Raw genomic sequence first — 18351 nt, forward strand, 5'->3', positions numbered from 1 at the left:
CCAATCTCAACACCGATCTGTCACAAGGATGATACCAAGCGTTTTATTGGAAACACTGATAGACTCCATGTTTTCTACCCATACCCACCCAGACACATACATTGTTGATTGATAGGGCTGGGATGTTTTGGTACATCGAAGTAAATAGTGGAAATTGTGTTACATACATGGTTGTATAGGGAGACTGGAGGTAAAAAAATATCACACTCAATCTCTCTTGTTCTCCCTCTCTTTCTACCTCTCTCACACTTACACACACAAACTACATCTCCATCTATCAGAGGTATGGGAATGCTGATAATTCTGTAAAAACATTTATTCCCAATTACCTTAATCACTTCTGCTTTCAATTTACCAGAGTAGAAAACAGTCAAGAATTTGAAAATAGAAAAGTATTTCTAAAAATTGTTGACATTTATGTAATTTCATATTACGACAACTGAAAAATCTGTACATTCTCAATAATTGAAAGAGAGCAGTCCATCTGTGACATGGATATTTTCAACTTGATTGTTATAATGTGGCTTTGAACCCCAGAAATGTCTTTCGATGTGATATTTCACCTGAGCAAATAGATGACAAGGTGAAGACAGGAATGGAATACGAAACATTTTCTGAGCCGTTGACAGGTAATACAGACTGAGATAGAAAGTTCAGCTTTAGGGGCCATAAACCATATACATGGAAGAAGGGACTGGATTCACAGTCTTTTGTCCTCAATATTTCCATCTAGATTGTTTAAATATTTCATATTTCACCTCTAAATAAATGTGACTAAGGCCAGCATACTCCCACACATCCAACACAAACACACTTGACATGCTCTCCAAGAATCCAAAGACTATAAGGCAAAAATGTTCGTTTCCAAAAAAAACAAAAAACATAAAAAAACCTCTTCTCTCCTCTTGTTTTTAGGTTTCCTTGTTGCTCCCCTTTCCTATTGAGGTCCCAAGTCTCATTCTCAAAGGCCTCACATAGAGATGGAGATGAAGAACTGACTGTATGGGGAAAGGGGAGGGAGGGGCGTGTGCAACAAGCCAGCAGAGAAGGCATTCTAAGAAGTGGAGCCAGTTGCTAGCTCCAACTGACCAATCACCATAGCCGATGCTGATGGAGGTTTCGACTTAGAACGGACCGGACATCTGAAGTGAATCTGCAACAAAAAAGAAAAAAAATACAATATAAGTATATACAGTAATATATAATGTATATTATATGAATATAAGTGTGGAGTATATACAGTAATATATAATGTATATTATATACAGACGCTTAAGAAACAAAGAGGGGGCTTGGAACCTTTGACCTTGATCTGTAGTCAAATGCTCTGCCACTGAGCTGTTCCCACCCCTATAATGAATGTAGACTCATAACAAAACAACCCTGTCAGCGTTTTACAAACATACCTCAGAGCATCTAGCATGGGTAGCAGGTTTAGCAGGGCTGTGTCACTGGGATCACTGAACCATGACTTGATGGGTATTGCATTGTCTGCAATCACAAGTTCAAAGTCAAAGTATTATTATTTATCAAATACACAGAGTGACAGTGTCATCTTGAAAGAAGACCAGTATCCAGTCAGAAATGCTAAATAAAGAATTATATGTGAAACTAAAAATATGAAATCAAAATATATCTGAGGAGCAGTGCAATTAGTAATGCAAAAATATGTAATATTAAGGAAGTAAGTCCAAATAGCCAATGAAAGCACAGTCAATACATTTGTACTGTTCAGTGATGGACAGGGACTCACCTGGATGGCTGCGGTAGGCCCCAGGTGAGTTGTCCAGGATGACCACACTGGACAGATCATGGTGGACCACAGACAGGTCTTTAATATAACTACCAAGGTCCAGCGTACAGTGCTGAACAGCAAGAAAACAAATAAACATTAACAATCACTAATGGTTGACAGTTCAAAGGTCAAAGAAAAAATGTGTAGTAATGTCACTTCTCAGTAGAATAAAGGGAGGCGCATGTTTAGAAATAAATACCTGTTCCTACCCTCTCTTCCTAAGGACCATTTACTGAACTGCAGTGCATACAAGTGCATCAAGTAAATGTATGTGACAATCTTTAGTTACATGAAGGATATATGTTAGGTAACATCCGGCCACTATTTGTTCTTTTTAGTTCTTGTTTGTATTAAAATAAAAATGATATAAGTGACATAAAGGAAAGAATGTCAATGGGTTTACCTGTCTGTAATATCTTCTTTTGAGGATGCCCTTGTTTTTGTCTAGCTTGTCAGCCACAGCTGAACCATATATTTCCATACTCGCAGTAAAAACCACAAGCTCATACCACTGACTCACCTGAAACAAAGTTCAAGTTAAATGTTTCAATCATAATCTGACAAAGCTGGACAACAAGAAGATACTAATTTGTCTTTAAGACAGAATTGTAATAATCAACATATTTTAAAAGACAGAAAAAGGTTTTCCACACTCACCACTTCTAGAAAGAAGTCTACATGCGGTCGTTTATGAACAAAAAACCTAACAGGATGTTTGTCAATAACCACCTTTATAAAAATGAAAGAAAATGTATTTTTAGTGAAGAGATACATTAAATACAAAACGAAATATATTACACAGGCTAATATGTTAACATATAACAGTACAGTTAGTCTGACCTTTAGGATGAAGTCTGGGGGGGTGCCTGGCCGTACTGTGGGTCTCAACACACCATCATGATGGGAGTGTATCAAGGTCTCATCCAGGTCCAGGACCAGTATCTTCCTCTTGACTGCATCTGAAGGGTATGAGCCACAACACAGTCAATACCACGAATGGGAAAACCCAAAAAGGAAACATGGGGGGGTCAAATGCTCCACCATTGAGCTATAGCCCATAAGACGCTATGAAGACTGTACAACATCAAAGAGGAAGGGGCTACTTACTGAGTCTGTTTCTTGACACGGGTGAGAGAGGTAAGGTGTCGTAGCGCACAGTCTGGTATTGTATGACCTGTGGGAAAAGGAGGAGGAGTCACAACTGACAAACTGTGAGCGTGTTCCATTAGGAACATCAGAGTTCTGGCACCTGAAAACGTTCACTTATAATACTTTCTAATGTTATCAGGAAATACAAGGTTTCTCATAGCCTGCTGCACGTGTATGAATTGTTGAATAGCCTAAAACTTTCCCATTTTAAGTATGAAGTAATTTTCCCATTGCCTATTTTAAGCATTAAATAAAGTTTCAAGGGTGCCAATCAATCACTTAGAAGGCGACTGTACATTGAACCTCCTGCTGGACTCGCACACTTCAATCCAGGCCTGCCCTCTGCACTGAAACAATGTTTATCACACACACAGACGTAAGCAAACACAAAAACAAATCCTCAGCTGTCAAAGACTGTCAACGAAGAACACAGCAAGGCAATGGGTAGTCCATTGCCTTCCACCAATGGGGGGAACCATGTGAGGCCTTTGTACAGTGACAGAGAGTCCTCAGCCCGCTGCACAGCGTGGACTCTGAGCTGATAACACCGGCTCACCCCAACATACCGAACACGTCTCATCTTTCAAAGGCTTTGTGCAGGGTCCTCCTTTCTTGTTTTCTAATTCTGGGAGTTGGAGTTGGGGAGGGACCTTATTCACAACCCTTAATATTTTGTACTATTTTTTTTATTATCATAAGATCAACCAAACAATGGACCACATAATAGGGATTGGCCTGCAGTGCAAGTTTGACAACAAATACCCCTCTTACATAAGTGATTACATAAACTATGCTTGTTGTGATGTTGTTTTTGTCCCACAAGACAAACCTGAACACCCTGATGGAGTTGGCAGCAAACTATGCAAGCTCAAACCCAGTAACTACAAATTGTCTGTGAATAACATTTTGTGTCACTGTGACATGCACAGTATAGCCTACATGATAACGCGTCAGGTCCACGTGTGTACTGCTTTCACCTGAAATAACTAAAGCCAAAGTCCAATACTGGCTAATGAAACTCTGTAAATCTGTGTCAGATCTAGGTCAGAATAAACTGATTATGTAATTGTATCAATCTGGTCCTTCGACTTTTCTCATCTAGGTTAGGACATGTTTGTAAGTTGCTCTTCTAAGCAAGTTCGAGGCAGTGTGTGTTTGTGTGTGTAAAAGAGAGACACGCTGTTGAGTGAATCAACTCACCGTGCGTAAGTGTTTCCTGAGTATGTATAGAATAAATCCCCATATCCTTGACGTTACTCCGAGGAAAGTGCGAATACCAAGTAAGCACTGGCGGGTCTTCAGCATGGTTGACAGTTTGACACACCGCCTCTAGGTTAGCGGTGTAGACCAAGCCCGCTTGTCGGTGAGTGCCCAGACTAAATAACGGAACCCCCAGCCCCTTCTAGTACCCTCCAGATCTTATACCCGGCAAGTCGAATACTCCTAGCTAGGTAGCTCAAGACGCTGTCAGCTTGAACTGCCACGTTCTCACAGACGTCTTCTGTCACACTTAACAGAAAAAAGCGAAACAAACAATAAATATGAATTTATCTTAACTAGCAAATAAAATAATAACATTAAAAAAGGTCAAGAGACAATGATGAAACGATATGATAAATTCGCTAGGCTAGCTAGCTAACCTTAGCTAGCTAGCTAGCAAATGAGTCTCTCAACTGTAATTTGATCCAAAAATCGTAAAAAGAAAATGTCTGACTATGTGTAAGTCAAACAGCGGAGTTCTAACATTTCGGATTCTCTTCAAACGGGAAAAGATTTGACAAATACACCGAAACCGCCAACTAGGCAGAGTCAACACAGCCTATATGAAGAACCGGAACTTGACGGTGCGCTGCCATTTGTGTCTCAGTGTGACTTCCGTTGAAAGGGAAATGTGCAGCTTTCAAATGTGTCTTACTTTCAAACGTCACAGTCTGTTGAATCTCTTCAGTTTTTCAAACGCATGTACTGGATCTTTCAGTGTTCTACGAGAGATACCCATGCATTTTCAGATTCCTAGCTGGGTGTATAATTACACACTGACATCCAGGAATCTATGTTTCATTGCCTCCATGGCATCTCCTACATCTCCTACACGTGTGCTACCATACCTGGTGTCATATATTTTCAGCAAGTCAAGCCATTTGGCTGATTTACATACCCCACCTGTATGAGACCCCAGCCCACCTCTATGAGGCTCCAAAGTTTTGAGAAGTCCGCACTTGTGTTCAAATATGTAGGGTTACATTTGACAAAATTATATATTTTTCCTTGAGAGTAGGTCATTTACATAACGATTAGTGATGTAATTGTTTAGAAAAGACGGTCAAAGTGGGAGGCACAACTCAAACCTAGAACACGGTTAGGGTGCTTATTTAGGTATCAGTACGGTTTGAACATTTGTGATACATTATTTCCATTTCTTATCTGAACTCGATGTTTATAACCCTGCCAAGCCTATGTACACACCCATCTTCTAGCCTTTGAAATGGAAATAGGTAGGGGAGTGCAATCACCAAGCTGTAGCACATGATCAATTGTTACACAGAGAGCAACTGCTCATGAAGATAGACTCATCGTGGGACATACACTTAAAAGGTAAAGTGCCAAATCACGTAAACTGTTTTAGTCATGTCTTATTTGCTCTCAATTGACTACTGAAGAAAATACACCTTGAAAAGTTAGTTTTTTGTTTTTGGCTGTGTTTACAAAAGACAGCATTTTTCACACAATCTCTTAAAAGCCTTTTTCAAAGGATGATCAGTGTGTATTTTTTCCTTTTACAGTACACAGATCTTAAAACCAAACCTGTTGTAGTAACAGTGGTTTGTCACAGAAAAAAAGCTTAATGATTAATGTTGCTAACTGTAAAGTGGGTACGAGTGATATTGGTTTTCCCTAAGCCGCCCGTCATTACTCTCTTGTTTTACCATGGGGTGAAAACTGAATAGGTGTACCAATGAAGATGGGAAAATGTGTCATGTCAATTGTAAACAATCAAACAGAGTGCACAGTGTCACCTGTATCTCAAGAGACGTTTCTGACATAGTATGCTGCAGCTTACGAAAGATTAAGGTTCTTTAAATAAATAAAACTGTTTTACATTTCTCTTAATAGAGTGCTATTGCTGACTCATTCAACATCATGGACAAACAGCCCACTGGTTATCACATGGGTTTGGTCCCAGTAGGGGTTCCTCCTGGCCTAGAGTACCTCACACAGGTACTATAAGCTACAAAGTGTGAATAATTGTAACTGAGAATTATTCACGTATCACAGATATACATCCATGTTAGATTTCAAAAAGATTTATTTCGATCTTTAAGGTGGATCAAATCTTGGTGCATCAGAAGATTGAACTGCTAGAGGGTAAGAATGAATAATCATGATGTCGTAACGTGAGAGACAGATCACGAAGAGGCGTTTAGATTTATTCTACTGTCCAGATGCACGTGGTTTCTCACAGTTTCTTTTGCTTTCTAGCTCTCACTTCTTTTGAGACCAACAATCAATATGAAATCAAGAACAGCCTGGGACAGATTATCTATACCGCTAAGGAAGACAACGACTGTTGCACCCGTAACTGTTGTGGCACTCTTCGCAGATTTCAAATGAAAATCAAAGACCTTCATGATCAGGAAGTGATCCACATAGTGAGACCATTTCGCTGTGCCTCATGCTGCTTTCCTTGTTGTCTACAAGAGGTATTACAACTTCATATACAAAAAAAATGCCCACTGCCAACAGTGCAACAGGCTTAGCGTAATGCAAGTATACTGTAAAATCCCAAACCTGCTTGTTATGTCCTGAAGATGTAACTTTCCATGTGTGCTTCACATGACTTATTTCTTACTTATTAAATGTCAATTCAGATGGAGGTGCAGTCCCCTCCTGGTACAACTGTGGGCTACGTGGTTCAGGAGTGGCATCCTTTTATTCCCAAGTTTTCTATCCAAGGAGCATCCAAAGAGACCCTACTCAAGATTGAAGGTCCATTCTGTGCCTGCAAATGTTGTCAAGATGTTGTCTTTAAGGTATGATATTGCATTTCTTAGTCTCCTGTGTACTGTATGTATGTGTGTGTATTTGTGTGTGAGTGTATTGTATATGTATGGGTAGGTGAATGTATGGATGAATGGTAGCCCTGATTATTCCACTGTTTCTGGAAAGGTGATGGGGAAAGATGGAGACAATGTCATTGGACAAATCACTAAGCAGTGGAGTGGGATGGTGAAAGAGATGTTCACAGATACAGATAACTTTGGCATCCAATTCCCTATGGATCTGGACGTAAAGATAAAGGCTGTACTGTTGGGGGCTTGCTTCCTTATTGTGAGTATTATATCCAGTACTGAATAACTTAATGGTTTCTGTCTGAGCAACATTCGACATTGTTTAAGTTTTTATTAATGATCATTTGGTCTTTCAACAGGATTTCATGTTCTTTGAGAACGTTGGTGACTCTGGTCAGCGCTGCACCGTATTTGGTTGAGCAAGTGAAAGTGGCAAACATAAAAGTAATGACTAAACTTGAATGTTCATTATTTTAACAGTCCACTATATACATATATATAAATATGTATAATTGCACTGGCTGTGTTGGTAAGATTGTATTAATTAATCACATGAAATAAACATGAATCTTAATTTTTTTGTTTATGGGTTGTCATTAATGTTGATGTTCACAATGTCACAAAGCCCACATTAGGTTTCTGTGTTTCATAGTCGCCAATATGAAGAATCTTACTGAAAAAATATAATTCAGCTTCCTCCTTCCAAGGGTTCAATGTAGGCTATTAGGTGTTATCAATGAAGAACAACTTCAAAATGTCTAAAAGCAACATAAACAAAGTAATTATACTTCCTCTTAAACAAGCCCAGAATTATAACATCCCTAAACGTGCATCGGGTTATTAGAGTTGGAATATTTGAAATATATACAGTATGCATAATAATAAATCGATATATTAGGTAGCTATGAATATGTAAATGTATGATACGATAGATACAACCTAGAGTTGAGTGAGGGCGGAAACGTTGGTTCAGTGACGTGTTGGAGAGCCAATGAAATGATACAATGGGCGGAGTCAACATTGAATGATAGTCGTCTTCTGCAATCAAAACTGTGCTTTTGAAACCACGTTGAGGTATATAAAACATTTCCGCGGCGCACTCGCCCTTTGTGATAATGTCGGCTGATTATGAAGAGAGGTAAAGTCCCCCTTCCGATTGTTTCTCATTCATAGCTAATCGCTGACCACATAGCTAGCTAATCGTTCCGAAATGTACCCTTTCTATTGCCCCCAGTTTCTGTTTATCACTTGCGATGGCATCTAGCTAACCCAGCCGAGCTTCGGTTGCGATGGTAGCAAAATGCGTCTTCTCCCATCAGGCTAACGCTTTGTGTGCATTCACGTTACCGTTTTTTGTCCATTCCAGTGCCGGTGATATGCTGGGGCCTAGTTCCTACCTGCGTGTAATTTGCAACGTCGTTATGATTAACGTCAGCTAGCTAGCTAGCCATGTATCTAGATACTAACGGCACTAGCTAGCTAGACTTCTTAACGTTTACTAACGATTTAGCGAAGCTTTAGCGCCGTAGTACAGTAGCATAGCTAGCATATGCTTATTTTCTACATTCTAGCGACCTGGGCCGATCATGCTAACTGCACTTGAGTATCGTCGAGATTTGCTTGCTTGCTAACGTTAGTTCCCTACCCAAGAAACGTCACCTTGCTTATATGGACGAATGTGTTCATTTGATACTGTAGCTGGACTCTTTTGAACGAGACTATTTAACTCTACATCCAGTTTTACGTTACCTCTACCTACTGATGTCGAGTGTTTGTGCCTCAACCAAGCGTCTGCGCTAACTAGCCATCATGGAAATGCGGACAGCCCAATGAACGTACTGTATTCTGGCCCAGAGGCAAATGGTTGAAAAGGCAGACATCGTTGTAGGCACAAGGCAGATGACTAGCTAATGACGTTATTTCATTCGTATGCCAGTAAAGGGTCGTCATTTCTCCTGGCGTGCTGTAACATCACCACGAATATTGAGCAAAACCGTTGTAGCTTGGTTCTACTGTTGCAGTTCCATGTTTTTGCGCAACGGTTATTAATTTGCAGCTAGCTCACCGTGGAAGTAGTTTACTACCTCTGTTCCAGCTATTTGATTTAATGACATGTAGTGACGTCCCTCCAGATCCAGAGACAATGGCCCGGAGGGGATGGAGCCCGATGGAATCATTGAGGTGAGTTCATCAGTCACCAGTTGTTGCTATTCAGTCAGTGCACTTGATACAACACAATACTTTGAACTTGACCTGGAATTGTGCCACTTTACAATGGTATTAGTGAAAGCGCCCTGATGCCTGTTCCTGGGAAGTTCTGTTTTTGGTTGCTGATCAACATGTTTCAACAGAGCAACTGGAATGAGATCGTGGACAGCTTTGATGAGATGAGCCTGCGTGAGACCCTTCTCAGAGGGATTTATGCCTATGGTTTTGAGAAGCCCTCCGCCATTCAGCAGAGGGCCATCCTCCCTTGCATCAAGGGTGGGTAGAAAGCCTCACTTTCAAGCTACCTCTTAAATACTAAACTCTATTTGCAATTTCCTAGCTATGTACTCTTGGATACCATTTTTAACATCCTTCCCTCCCCTCGTTCTTTCTAGGTTATGATGTCATTGCACAGGCTCAGTCCGGTACAGGGAAGACCGCTACGTTTGCCATCTCCATCCTGCAGCAGATTGATGTTGAGGCGAAGTCGACTCAGGCCCTGGTCCTCGCCCCCACCCGGGAGCTGGCTCAGCAAGTAGGTCGCTCTAAACACGACGATGATGATATATCATATTTATAGTGCGCCCTCCCTTGTTGGGGCGACATCAGGGTGCTGAACACGTGTTCACCAATCGCCGCCTCGCCGCTCGCCCCACAGATCCAGAAGGTGATCCTGGCCTTGGGTGACTACATGGGCGCCTCCTGCCATGCCTGTATCGGCGGCACCAACGTCCGCAACGAGGTGACCAAGCTCCAGGCCGAGGCCCCTCATATAGTGGTGGGCACCCCTGGCCGTGTGTTTGACATGCTGAACCGCAAGTTCCTGGGTGAGTGACGCACCATATTTGCTCTTATTTTTGAGGTTAGATTACAGACAATCAAATATATACATATATATCAAATATACACGTATATCAAGTTTTAGCTATGCACTTCTGATCCTTGATTTTCTGCTGTGCTTTTAAATTTGCTTTGGATAAGTGTCGGCTAAATGAACAACATAAGCGACATTAATTCAATAAAAAAATGTAACATAAATGTAACGTTTTACTTCAGCCTCCAAGAACATCAAGATGTTTGTCCTTGACGAGGCTGATGAGATGTTGAGCAGAGGTTTCAAGGATCAGATCTATGAGATCTTCCAGAAGCTCGACACCAGCACGCAGGTGAGAAGGTGATGGAGGGACTGGGGTAGAAGGAATGGAAAGGAACTTATTCTGTAGGTCAGTCTGACAAACAAGCCGTTTCTGTTGGCAAAGGCAGTACAGCGTGTCGTTTTGAGTCATCTTAAACATTGATTATCCAGTTGGATACTGTAGTAGTCTACTCTTGTGTAAACATGCACTGACAGTGCACTTGTAGGATGTTAGTAGTATACAGATGCTAAATCATTTTCTTTTAACATTACATTTCAGCAGAGTATTCCCTTGAGTGTATATGGTTTTAGTGAGCTTATCATTTTACCCCTGTCCTTGATCTGTGCTGTGTAATTGTAAACCAATTGTATCCATTTCGGTGCAAAGTCTTCCTGGTTGGAAGTTTGTGTCCTCATGCGAGAGCTGCTTGCTGACTGTGCTTCTCCCGGGCACTGTGACACCAGGTGGTGCTCCTGTCGGCTACCATGCCCCAGGATGTGCTGGAGGTCACCAAGAAGTTCATGCGTGACCCCATCCGCATCCTGGTGAAGAAGGAGGAGCTGACCCTGGAGGGAATCCGGCAGTTCTACATCAACGTTGAGAAAGAGGTAGTACCTGAGATGTTTACAACGAGAGTTGTCCGACGTTCGGTGGGACTGAATGGAAGGGCTGGAATCCAGCACCACTGGTTTAACCCTTGTGTTATCTTCGGGTCATTGTGACCCCCACGTGTTGCGACAACTTTACCTCATACAAAAATAAAGTGAAGCATTTTCTTTTAACCGTCGGGCTGTCTCACACCCCCCACAGCGCGAAGGTTAAAAGAAAATGCTGTTTATTTGTTTTTGTATTGGGTAAAGTTGTCGCAGCACAACGATGGGTCGTTGTGACCCGAAGGCAGCACAAGGGTTAAATGTACATGCTTGATCGGTGTAGACTTGGATTTTTTTCGTGGTTGTTGTCACACTTGGGAGTGCATCTTAAAATCAAAATCCCAGATGTCTCTTGCTTCTTTGAAACGAGGAAGGGGTTTTAATTGTTTGGCCAGAAACCAACAGCTGTTTTCTCTGACTGGGCACAGTCCCCTTTCACAGCTTTTTAGCAGAAAGAAGATCCAGCTCCAACATCATTTCTGTGTGTGCATGCAGGTGAGTCATCTCACCTTGGTGTCATGTTCTGTCACCAGGAGTGGAAGCTGGACACCCTGTGTGACCTGTACGAGACCCTGACCATCACTCAGGCTGTTATCTTCATCAACACCCGTAGAAAGGTGGACTGGCTGACCGAGAAGATGCAATCCAGGGACTTCACCGTCTCTGCCTTGGTGAGAGCCCCTGTCTAGTGGGAGGGGGAGAGCCTGGGCCCCAGTTTAGTACTCTGGGGTTCAGCGGGAGGTTAGGGGGTCCAAAGGGCAACTATTTGTTAGAATTACAGCACGTTCTTATCCTTGTGTGTTCGTGTGCCTGTCCTTCAGCACGGTGACATGGACCAGAAGGAAAGGGACCTGATCATGAGGGAGTTCCGTTCAGGGTCCAGTCGGGTCCTCATCACCACAGATCTGCTGGTGAGTGCAGATGCAGCATCATATCCTGATTCGCTCATCTGGTCAGGATTCAATCTGCTGTTGAGTGGAGATGGATCACTGTAGCCTGATTCACTTGTCAGGTTGGATATGACTCTTGATTCACTGATGCGACATTTGAAACCACTTTCATGGGTTAAGTCTGGTTCAAATCTGATTCCTGGTCTTGTAATCTCAGTTTGAACAATCAGATTCCAATTATGTGCCCAGTTCATTTGCATGGGCATGTCGGTTTAAGACAGAAATATGTTATAACCCTTGTGTTATCTTCGGGTCATTCTGACCCATCAGTCATTGTGACCCACCGTCGTATTGCGACAACTTTACCGCATACAAAAACAGTGAACCATTTACTTTTAACCGTTGGGCTGTCTCAGACACATAGCGAAGGTTAAAAGAAAATAATTTTTATTTGTTTTTGTATTGGGTAAAATTGTCTCAATACGATGGTGGTTTGTTGTGAACCTTTGGGTCATGTGACCCGAAGGCAGCACAAGGGATAATATTATATCATATTTTGGATATTATTACAGTTAACTATGTTAGTAGAATTGCAAAATATGTCTTACTTGGTGTTTTCCCACCTCTCCTTCAGGCCCGAGGAATAGATGTCCAACAAGTGTCTTTGGTGATCAACTATGACCTCCCCACCAACCGTGAGAACTACATCCACAGGTTAGAGCCTCATCTGAATCCTGAAGTCCCCTCCCTCACCACACAACGCATTCATTTGAACCAGCCACCTCAATCTGCAGTCAAACCGCTGAGCTATACCTGTCGACTTAAACTTACTGCAGTTGGATGGCGTCTTCGGGAACCCTCAATCTCATTGTTGTTTTGTCGTCCGTAGGATTGGCAGAGGAGGCCGTTTTGGCAGGAAGGGTGTGGCCATCAACATGGTAACCGAGGACGACAAGAGAACTCTCCGTGATATCGAGACCTTCTACAACACCACGGTGGAGGAGATGCCCCTGAACGTGGCTGACCTCATCTAAAGAGCCCTCTGAGGTCTTCTAAAGAGCCCTCTGAGGTCTTCTATACCCCCCCACCCTACCCCCGTCGTAGCCCTCTATCTTCATTCTAGACAAACTCCTTCAACCACTCCATGTATCCCAATTTTGCACTCTTAAATGGGGCAGGGGAACCCCTCGTTTCCCTCCTCTTCCATGCCCTGTGCTGTCCCTCAGGCCTCATCCGTATTGATAGGGCTCAAGGAAAGGGAACCATCCCTCAAGTCCTCCCCTTTCCCACCTTGCTTAATAAACAGAAAAAAGAATGTCATGTATGTTTACTCAAGGACAACCTCATTCTTTTCTCCAGCCGTGTTCTTTTTAAAAAACCAGGCTTTTGAGTCCTCACAGTGACTGCTATGTTACTGTAGCTGCTTCTGCCCCTGAACCATCTCATACACTATGATACACGTGCTGCAGGAATGTTTTTAAGGTTGACGTGGTGTTCTCGTCTTCATTCAAGTGGTCGTACAGTATTAAAACTAATGTGAACTATGTGAAAGAAATCCTAGATTCAAATTTCGAGGTCATCATTCTGTACTCGATATTCACACCTGTAGGGAGACTGACACACAGCTGTGGGTATTGGGAGTTTTGCTTTGGGTGCAAAGATATTCGATTGGACTCTCCAACAGCTCCATTCGTATCATTCTGGTCAAATCATTTTATTTATTTTCCACCCTTTTTATTGACATCTTGGTTTCATTTTACAACTTGAGGGAGGGGGGATGACTTCAATAAAGTTACCAAATAAATCATGCATTTGTGTCTTTCTGATCTTGTGAACTTGTCTGCCTCACAACTTCTTGGTTCCTACTGATCAGGAGTCAGCTGTCTGTGTTGGCATGTGTATCATTTGATGTGCCATTTCTAATTTCACAAGGTTAAAAGGGTTTGTCTACATTTGGTTCGGTTTAGAATGGAATCTAACGGGACGGAGTGCCAAGCCCCAAGTGGCCTCGTCTGATGTCAATATTAAGAGTTGAGATCATAGATGGATTCTAATGAGAAATGTAGATAAACAATCTTTGAAGAGACACACAAGACTGTTAAATATAATTGTGGCTCATGAAAATGGAAAAGGCTGTTGTATTTCTGTGGACTATTAACATCTATGGTTGGTCGTGACTTCACCACAAGATGGAGTCATTTCCACCCTAGTTTGACTGGATTAACAGCAGTACTTCTTGCTTCCACATCAGCACTCATGATACAGAAAGTGTTCTTGTACAGATAGGCCTACTTTGAACTTAAATCGTTATCAAGTCATAGGGAATATTTGTTTGGAAATCACTTTTCAAACCTGTTCCAGTCCAGTCTTTGTTTCAAGTCCTACCATTGCCACTTCAGGAAGAGATGGAGTATAAATACAATTTTACATGCTCTTATTTTTTCAAGGGACTAAATCTTTTTTTATGCAGTAATGTGTTTTTCTTCAACTTTGACATCACTAAGTAATAGAAGAGTAAAGTAAAGCAAACAGCTCAGATTCTAGAATATATTCTCATATGTTTATATAATGGACAAAATCCGTATAGACCTGAGGAGAGCTCTCTATGCTCTGCAAGTCTTGTGCAGTCTTTCTCCATCCCTTTCCTGGGTGGAAATCCACTAGTCAGTAATCACCCAACTCACCCTCCAACACATTAACTGAATACAGTTCACCGTCGCCCTGCATGCTGTCGTGCTTGCCGGTTTTAATTGCTTTCCCCGGGCCTGTGAACTCACACCAACCTAAGCTCAGCTATATGTTGTCCCCGTCAGTGTAGGTGGCCGTTGCTGCAGTTTTTTTTTTTTTTGCACCCTCCACCGCGGGCCGTCCAACTGCCTCCCCCAACCCCCCGCCGGCGTGGCGATTGTTGCCAGGGCAATAGTGAGTGCAGGGGGCTGGTGGAGGACTGCCTGGGTTGCTCTGCCCTGTGATGGATAGCCAGGCCCCATTTACATGAGAAGAGCAGGGGAACGGGCATGAATAGAGGGACTTTCAATCTGCTTGTCTCCGAGGACTTTCTCCACGACCAACCCCCCCCCCCCCCCCCCCCCCATCTTTTCTTTGTGCGACCCTCCTCCGTTTCTTCACCGCGCCTTTTCTTCTCTTGAACCCCCTCACTTCATTTTCTTTTGCCTCATTGCCTCGGATCTGTCTTGCCCAGTTCTTATGTTTATAATGCTGCCTCTTTCAAACCCACTCACTCTGTGGGGTTGTATTTGCCTACTTTAAGTTTGATTTGATTGTCACCCCAACACCAGTAGACATAAATATGTTTCCTCTCTGTTCTCTCCTCATCTTCACAATAAGGACATGGCTGACACAATGGAACAGGCGCACTCCATACGTACACAAAACTGAACTAAACTGGATAATAGGTGTATTATTCCAGCCTGGGCACATTCATTAGGTCTGATATTTAGACGGTGACAGACATCTTAGCCTTAAGTCTTCTAGAAGACATGGGGGTTATTGTACTGAACAGCAGATTTTCTGGCACTAAACCCCCCTAAAGGCACTGTGCAGAAGATTTGATGAACATTAACATACTTGTTCAAGCAGGGATGAACAAACCATTGGGTAGATTCAGCTGATGGATGTCTATGGGTGCACACTTACTCACAATGGAGGTGTAAAGTGAGGACTATAGAAACTAACAGTGGTCTAGTTGGGGGATTATCTGTGCCCATCAGGTCCCCTCTGGAGCCTTGACACACAGGTACTCTGGATGGAGTAGCTAGAGTTGATACTATCAACAACAGTTTTTTTAAAGCCTGGTTTATCATGTAGAGTTGTTTTTCCTCGTAATTCAGTATACAGCCAATTTATAACCATAACAATATATTTTTTACTTCACTTCACTTAAGAAATCAAAGACTCCAAAACAAGTCTTGATTTAGTCAATAAAAGATCTACAGCTGAGAAAATACGGTTTATAAATTGGGACTTAAAAGTTGTGTTGAGGCAGGTTCCCCTCCCTCTGTCAGCCCTCCTCCATTCACTCAAGTGCATTCCAAATTCACCGCACCCCTTCCTTAGTGATGTAAATGAGCAAGGTGGAGGAGAGGAGTTAGGGCCAAGCAGGGAGAACAAGCTCTGTTTCCTCACTATCCTGAGCAGCACACTGGAAGACACTTCTCGTTCTACTGCAGATCACTAAACAGCTTCATAATGAGTTTGTTTTGAGATTTTCACATTTAAATTCTTAAAAACAGGCTTCTTTTTTCCCTTTACAGCTTAACTTCGTTATTTTCCGTGAGCTTTGAAGGGCAAAACTTTTTGACAGTGTAAAGGAATACTGTCTGAAAAAGCCTGCCGCTCCGAATTGCGCGAGTGCGGAACTGCGTTTACTTTTCAGTTTAATTTCTAGTGATATTGACAACATGTACAACATGCTGGAGCACCAAATGAAATCGTCCGTCCAGACGCACCAGCCAGGGCCTGGGATGATCCCTGGCAACGGGCCAGGTGTGGGCGGTGCACACACAGGTAGCAAGACCACAGCCTGCCAGCCTGGCTCCGACCCCATGGACAAGGTCAAACGGCCCATGAACGCCTTCATGGTCTGGTCTCGAGGCCAGCGGAGAAAAATGGCTCAGGAGAATCCCAAAATGCACAACTCTGAGATCAGCAAGCGCCTGGGCGCCGACTGGAAGCAGCTGACGGACGCGGAGAAGAGACCCTTCATCGACGAGGCCAAGAGGCTGCGAGCCCAGCACATGAAGGAGTACCCCGACTACAAGTACAAGCCCCGCCGCAAGACCAAGCCCATGCTGAAGAAGGACAACCTGGTCAACAACTACATGAGTCCTGGCATGCTGAGCGCCCCCACAGCTCAGGGGCCTGGGTCCAACCAACGGATGGACAGCTACGGCTGGGGCCCGGCGGGGGGGTACACCGGGATGCAAAACGAAGCGCTCAGCTACACCCAGCAGCTGCACCGCTACGACCTGTCAGCACTGCCGTACCCCTCGGGCATGGCCTCAGCTCAGGCCTACATGAACGGCGCCAACTCATACAGGTGAGACTGGAGTTACGTTACCTCTTAGGAGCCGGTGGGAACACACATACCGGGTGGCATTCTGGCCGTGATTCACTGCAGGCACCTCAGCCAGGGTGGAGCCTAGAATAGTTTCAAATGTTCCACATTCAACAGTTGTTGTAGATGAGTAAATAAGAAGAGAAGTTATTTGAGGCTAGTGCCGTTCACGCTCTCGGTTTATGTCACGCGTATCTTTCTGAACCCATGGTGGCGACGCTTGTCTTTGTCAACAGCTCAGGAAGGCCCTGCTAAACTGTAACATGTTGTTGTAACTTCTCCACCAGCACACAAACCACTGAAACCGTTATCCACTACATTGTCAAACATAAACACAAGATAAACAGATCTTGTTAGGGTTTTTATTTTATTTTTAGGCATGACTATTAATACTCCTCACTGTTATAATCTGTAAAGCAGTAAGTTTTATAGGTCAATCATGGTGTATAATGCTGAATGCCCTTTCTTCCCTCCTCTCCCTCCCCTCCCCCTCCTCTCCTCCCCCACCCTCCTCCAGCCCCATGTCCTACAGCAGCAGTCCCCAGCAGCCCAGCCCGGTGATGAAGCCAGACAGCATGGCCCACTCCCCTACAGGCAGCCATCCCCACGCCCACCAGAGGGGCCTGCAGGGGGACCTGAGGGACATGATCAGCATGTACATGCCACCCGGAGAGTCCACAGACCCTAACGGTCAGAGAGGCTACTCAAACATCCCCCAGCATTACCTCGGAGGCTCGGTACCTCTAACTCACATCTGAGAGGCCGGACTCGGACCTTGGAGGTTTTAGGAAACTTTCACGCTAATTTTCAGTCTTTAGCACTGGCCTGGGATTGGCTGTGAGCCGTCTGGCAGGGTTTCACCAAGAGGCCGAAGAGAGAGAAAACGACGACCCATCACCAAATGAAGGATGGGATGGTGAATGTTTTCATGACGAATAAACCTATTTTTATGTTTCGCTCAGTGTCAGAGGATATCCTCTTGACTGATAAAGGGCAAAAGGACAAATTAACGCCAAGCAGAGAATCCACAAAGAGGCCCTGTTTGGGTAAACATTTCTAACAGCCTGGGCTCACTGGAGACTGGTCCAACCTGCCATGTCTGAACTGTCAGAGACATTGACAATCCCAAGTGTTGCACTCAAATGTCTTTGCAAAAAAATAGTAAATTGCCCCAAAATGGGTCTATACTTGGTGTAATTTATATTAAACAACAGCTGAATACAGTTCTGTTTCCAAATGATTATGAACTTTTGTTTGTTTGGTGATTTTATACATGTTTAGCTTTAGTTCAATACTTTGTCAAATATAGCCCAGGCTATTGTAAAATAAAACAAATGTATTTTTTTTCCAAACCCCCTTACACTAAGGGCATT

General features: G+C 43.2%; 4 protein-coding genes across 4 annotated transcripts; 3 read left to right on the forward strand and 1 right to left on the reverse strand.

Annotated features, from left to right (window-relative positions):
- Positions 1–18: 18 nt before the first annotated feature.
- On the reverse strand, positions 19–4779 carry LOC136962816 (CTD nuclear envelope phosphatase 1A). The gene is made up of 8 exons (XM_067256710.1): positions 4145–4779; positions 2903–2969; positions 2636–2754; positions 2453–2524; positions 2199–2315; positions 1754–1865; positions 1407–1491; positions 19–1153 (listed from the first exon to the last, which is right to left on the reverse strand). Exons 1-8 carry the CDS (start codon positions 4247–4249, stop codon positions 1093–1095), a joined length of 738 nt encoding a protein of 245 aa, XP_067112811.1. The 5' UTR covers positions 4250–4779; the 3' UTR covers positions 19–1092.
- Positions 4780–5488: 709 nt separating this feature from the next.
- Positions 5489–7559, forward strand: plscr3a (phospholipid scramblase 3a). The gene is made up of 7 exons (XM_067256711.1): positions 5489–5539; positions 6059–6163; positions 6268–6310; positions 6425–6645; positions 6814–6975; positions 7112–7273; positions 7374–7559. The coding sequence occupies exons 2-7, from the start codon at positions 6086–6088 to the stop codon at positions 7431–7433; spliced, it is 726 nt and encodes a 241-aa protein (XP_067112812.1). The 5' UTR covers positions 5489–5539; positions 6059–6085; the 3' UTR covers positions 7434–7559.
- A 563-nt stretch (positions 7560–8122) lies between these two features.
- LOC136963020 (eukaryotic initiation factor 4A-I-like) lies at positions 8123–13710 on the forward strand. The gene is made up of 11 exons (XM_067256988.1): positions 8123–8152; positions 9147–9195; positions 9366–9498; positions 9618–9757; positions 9881–10049; positions 10279–10388; positions 10823–10966; positions 11545–11682; positions 11833–11922; positions 12536–12615; positions 12791–13710. The coding sequence occupies exons 1-11, from the start codon at positions 8130–8132 to the stop codon at positions 12933–12935; spliced, it is 1221 nt and encodes a 406-aa protein (XP_067113089.1). The 5' UTR covers positions 8123–8129; the 3' UTR covers positions 12936–13710.
- Positions 13711–16059: 2349 nt separating this feature from the next.
- Positions 16060–17851, forward strand: LOC136963042 (transcription factor Sox-19a-like). Its single transcript, XM_067257028.1, has 2 exons — positions 16060–16960; positions 17496–17851. Exons 1-2 carry the CDS (start codon positions 16323–16325, stop codon positions 17734–17736), a joined length of 879 nt encoding a protein of 292 aa, XP_067113129.1. The 5' UTR covers positions 16060–16322; the 3' UTR covers positions 17737–17851.
- The last annotated feature ends 500 nt before the right edge of the window (positions 17852–18351 follow it).

Source organism: Osmerus mordax, chromosome 19 (assembly GCF_038355195.1).
Source record: "Osmerus mordax isolate fOsmMor3 chromosome 19, fOsmMor3.pri, whole genome shotgun sequence".
NCBI lineage: Eukaryota > Metazoa > Chordata > Actinopteri > Osmeriformes > Osmeridae > Osmerus > Osmerus mordax.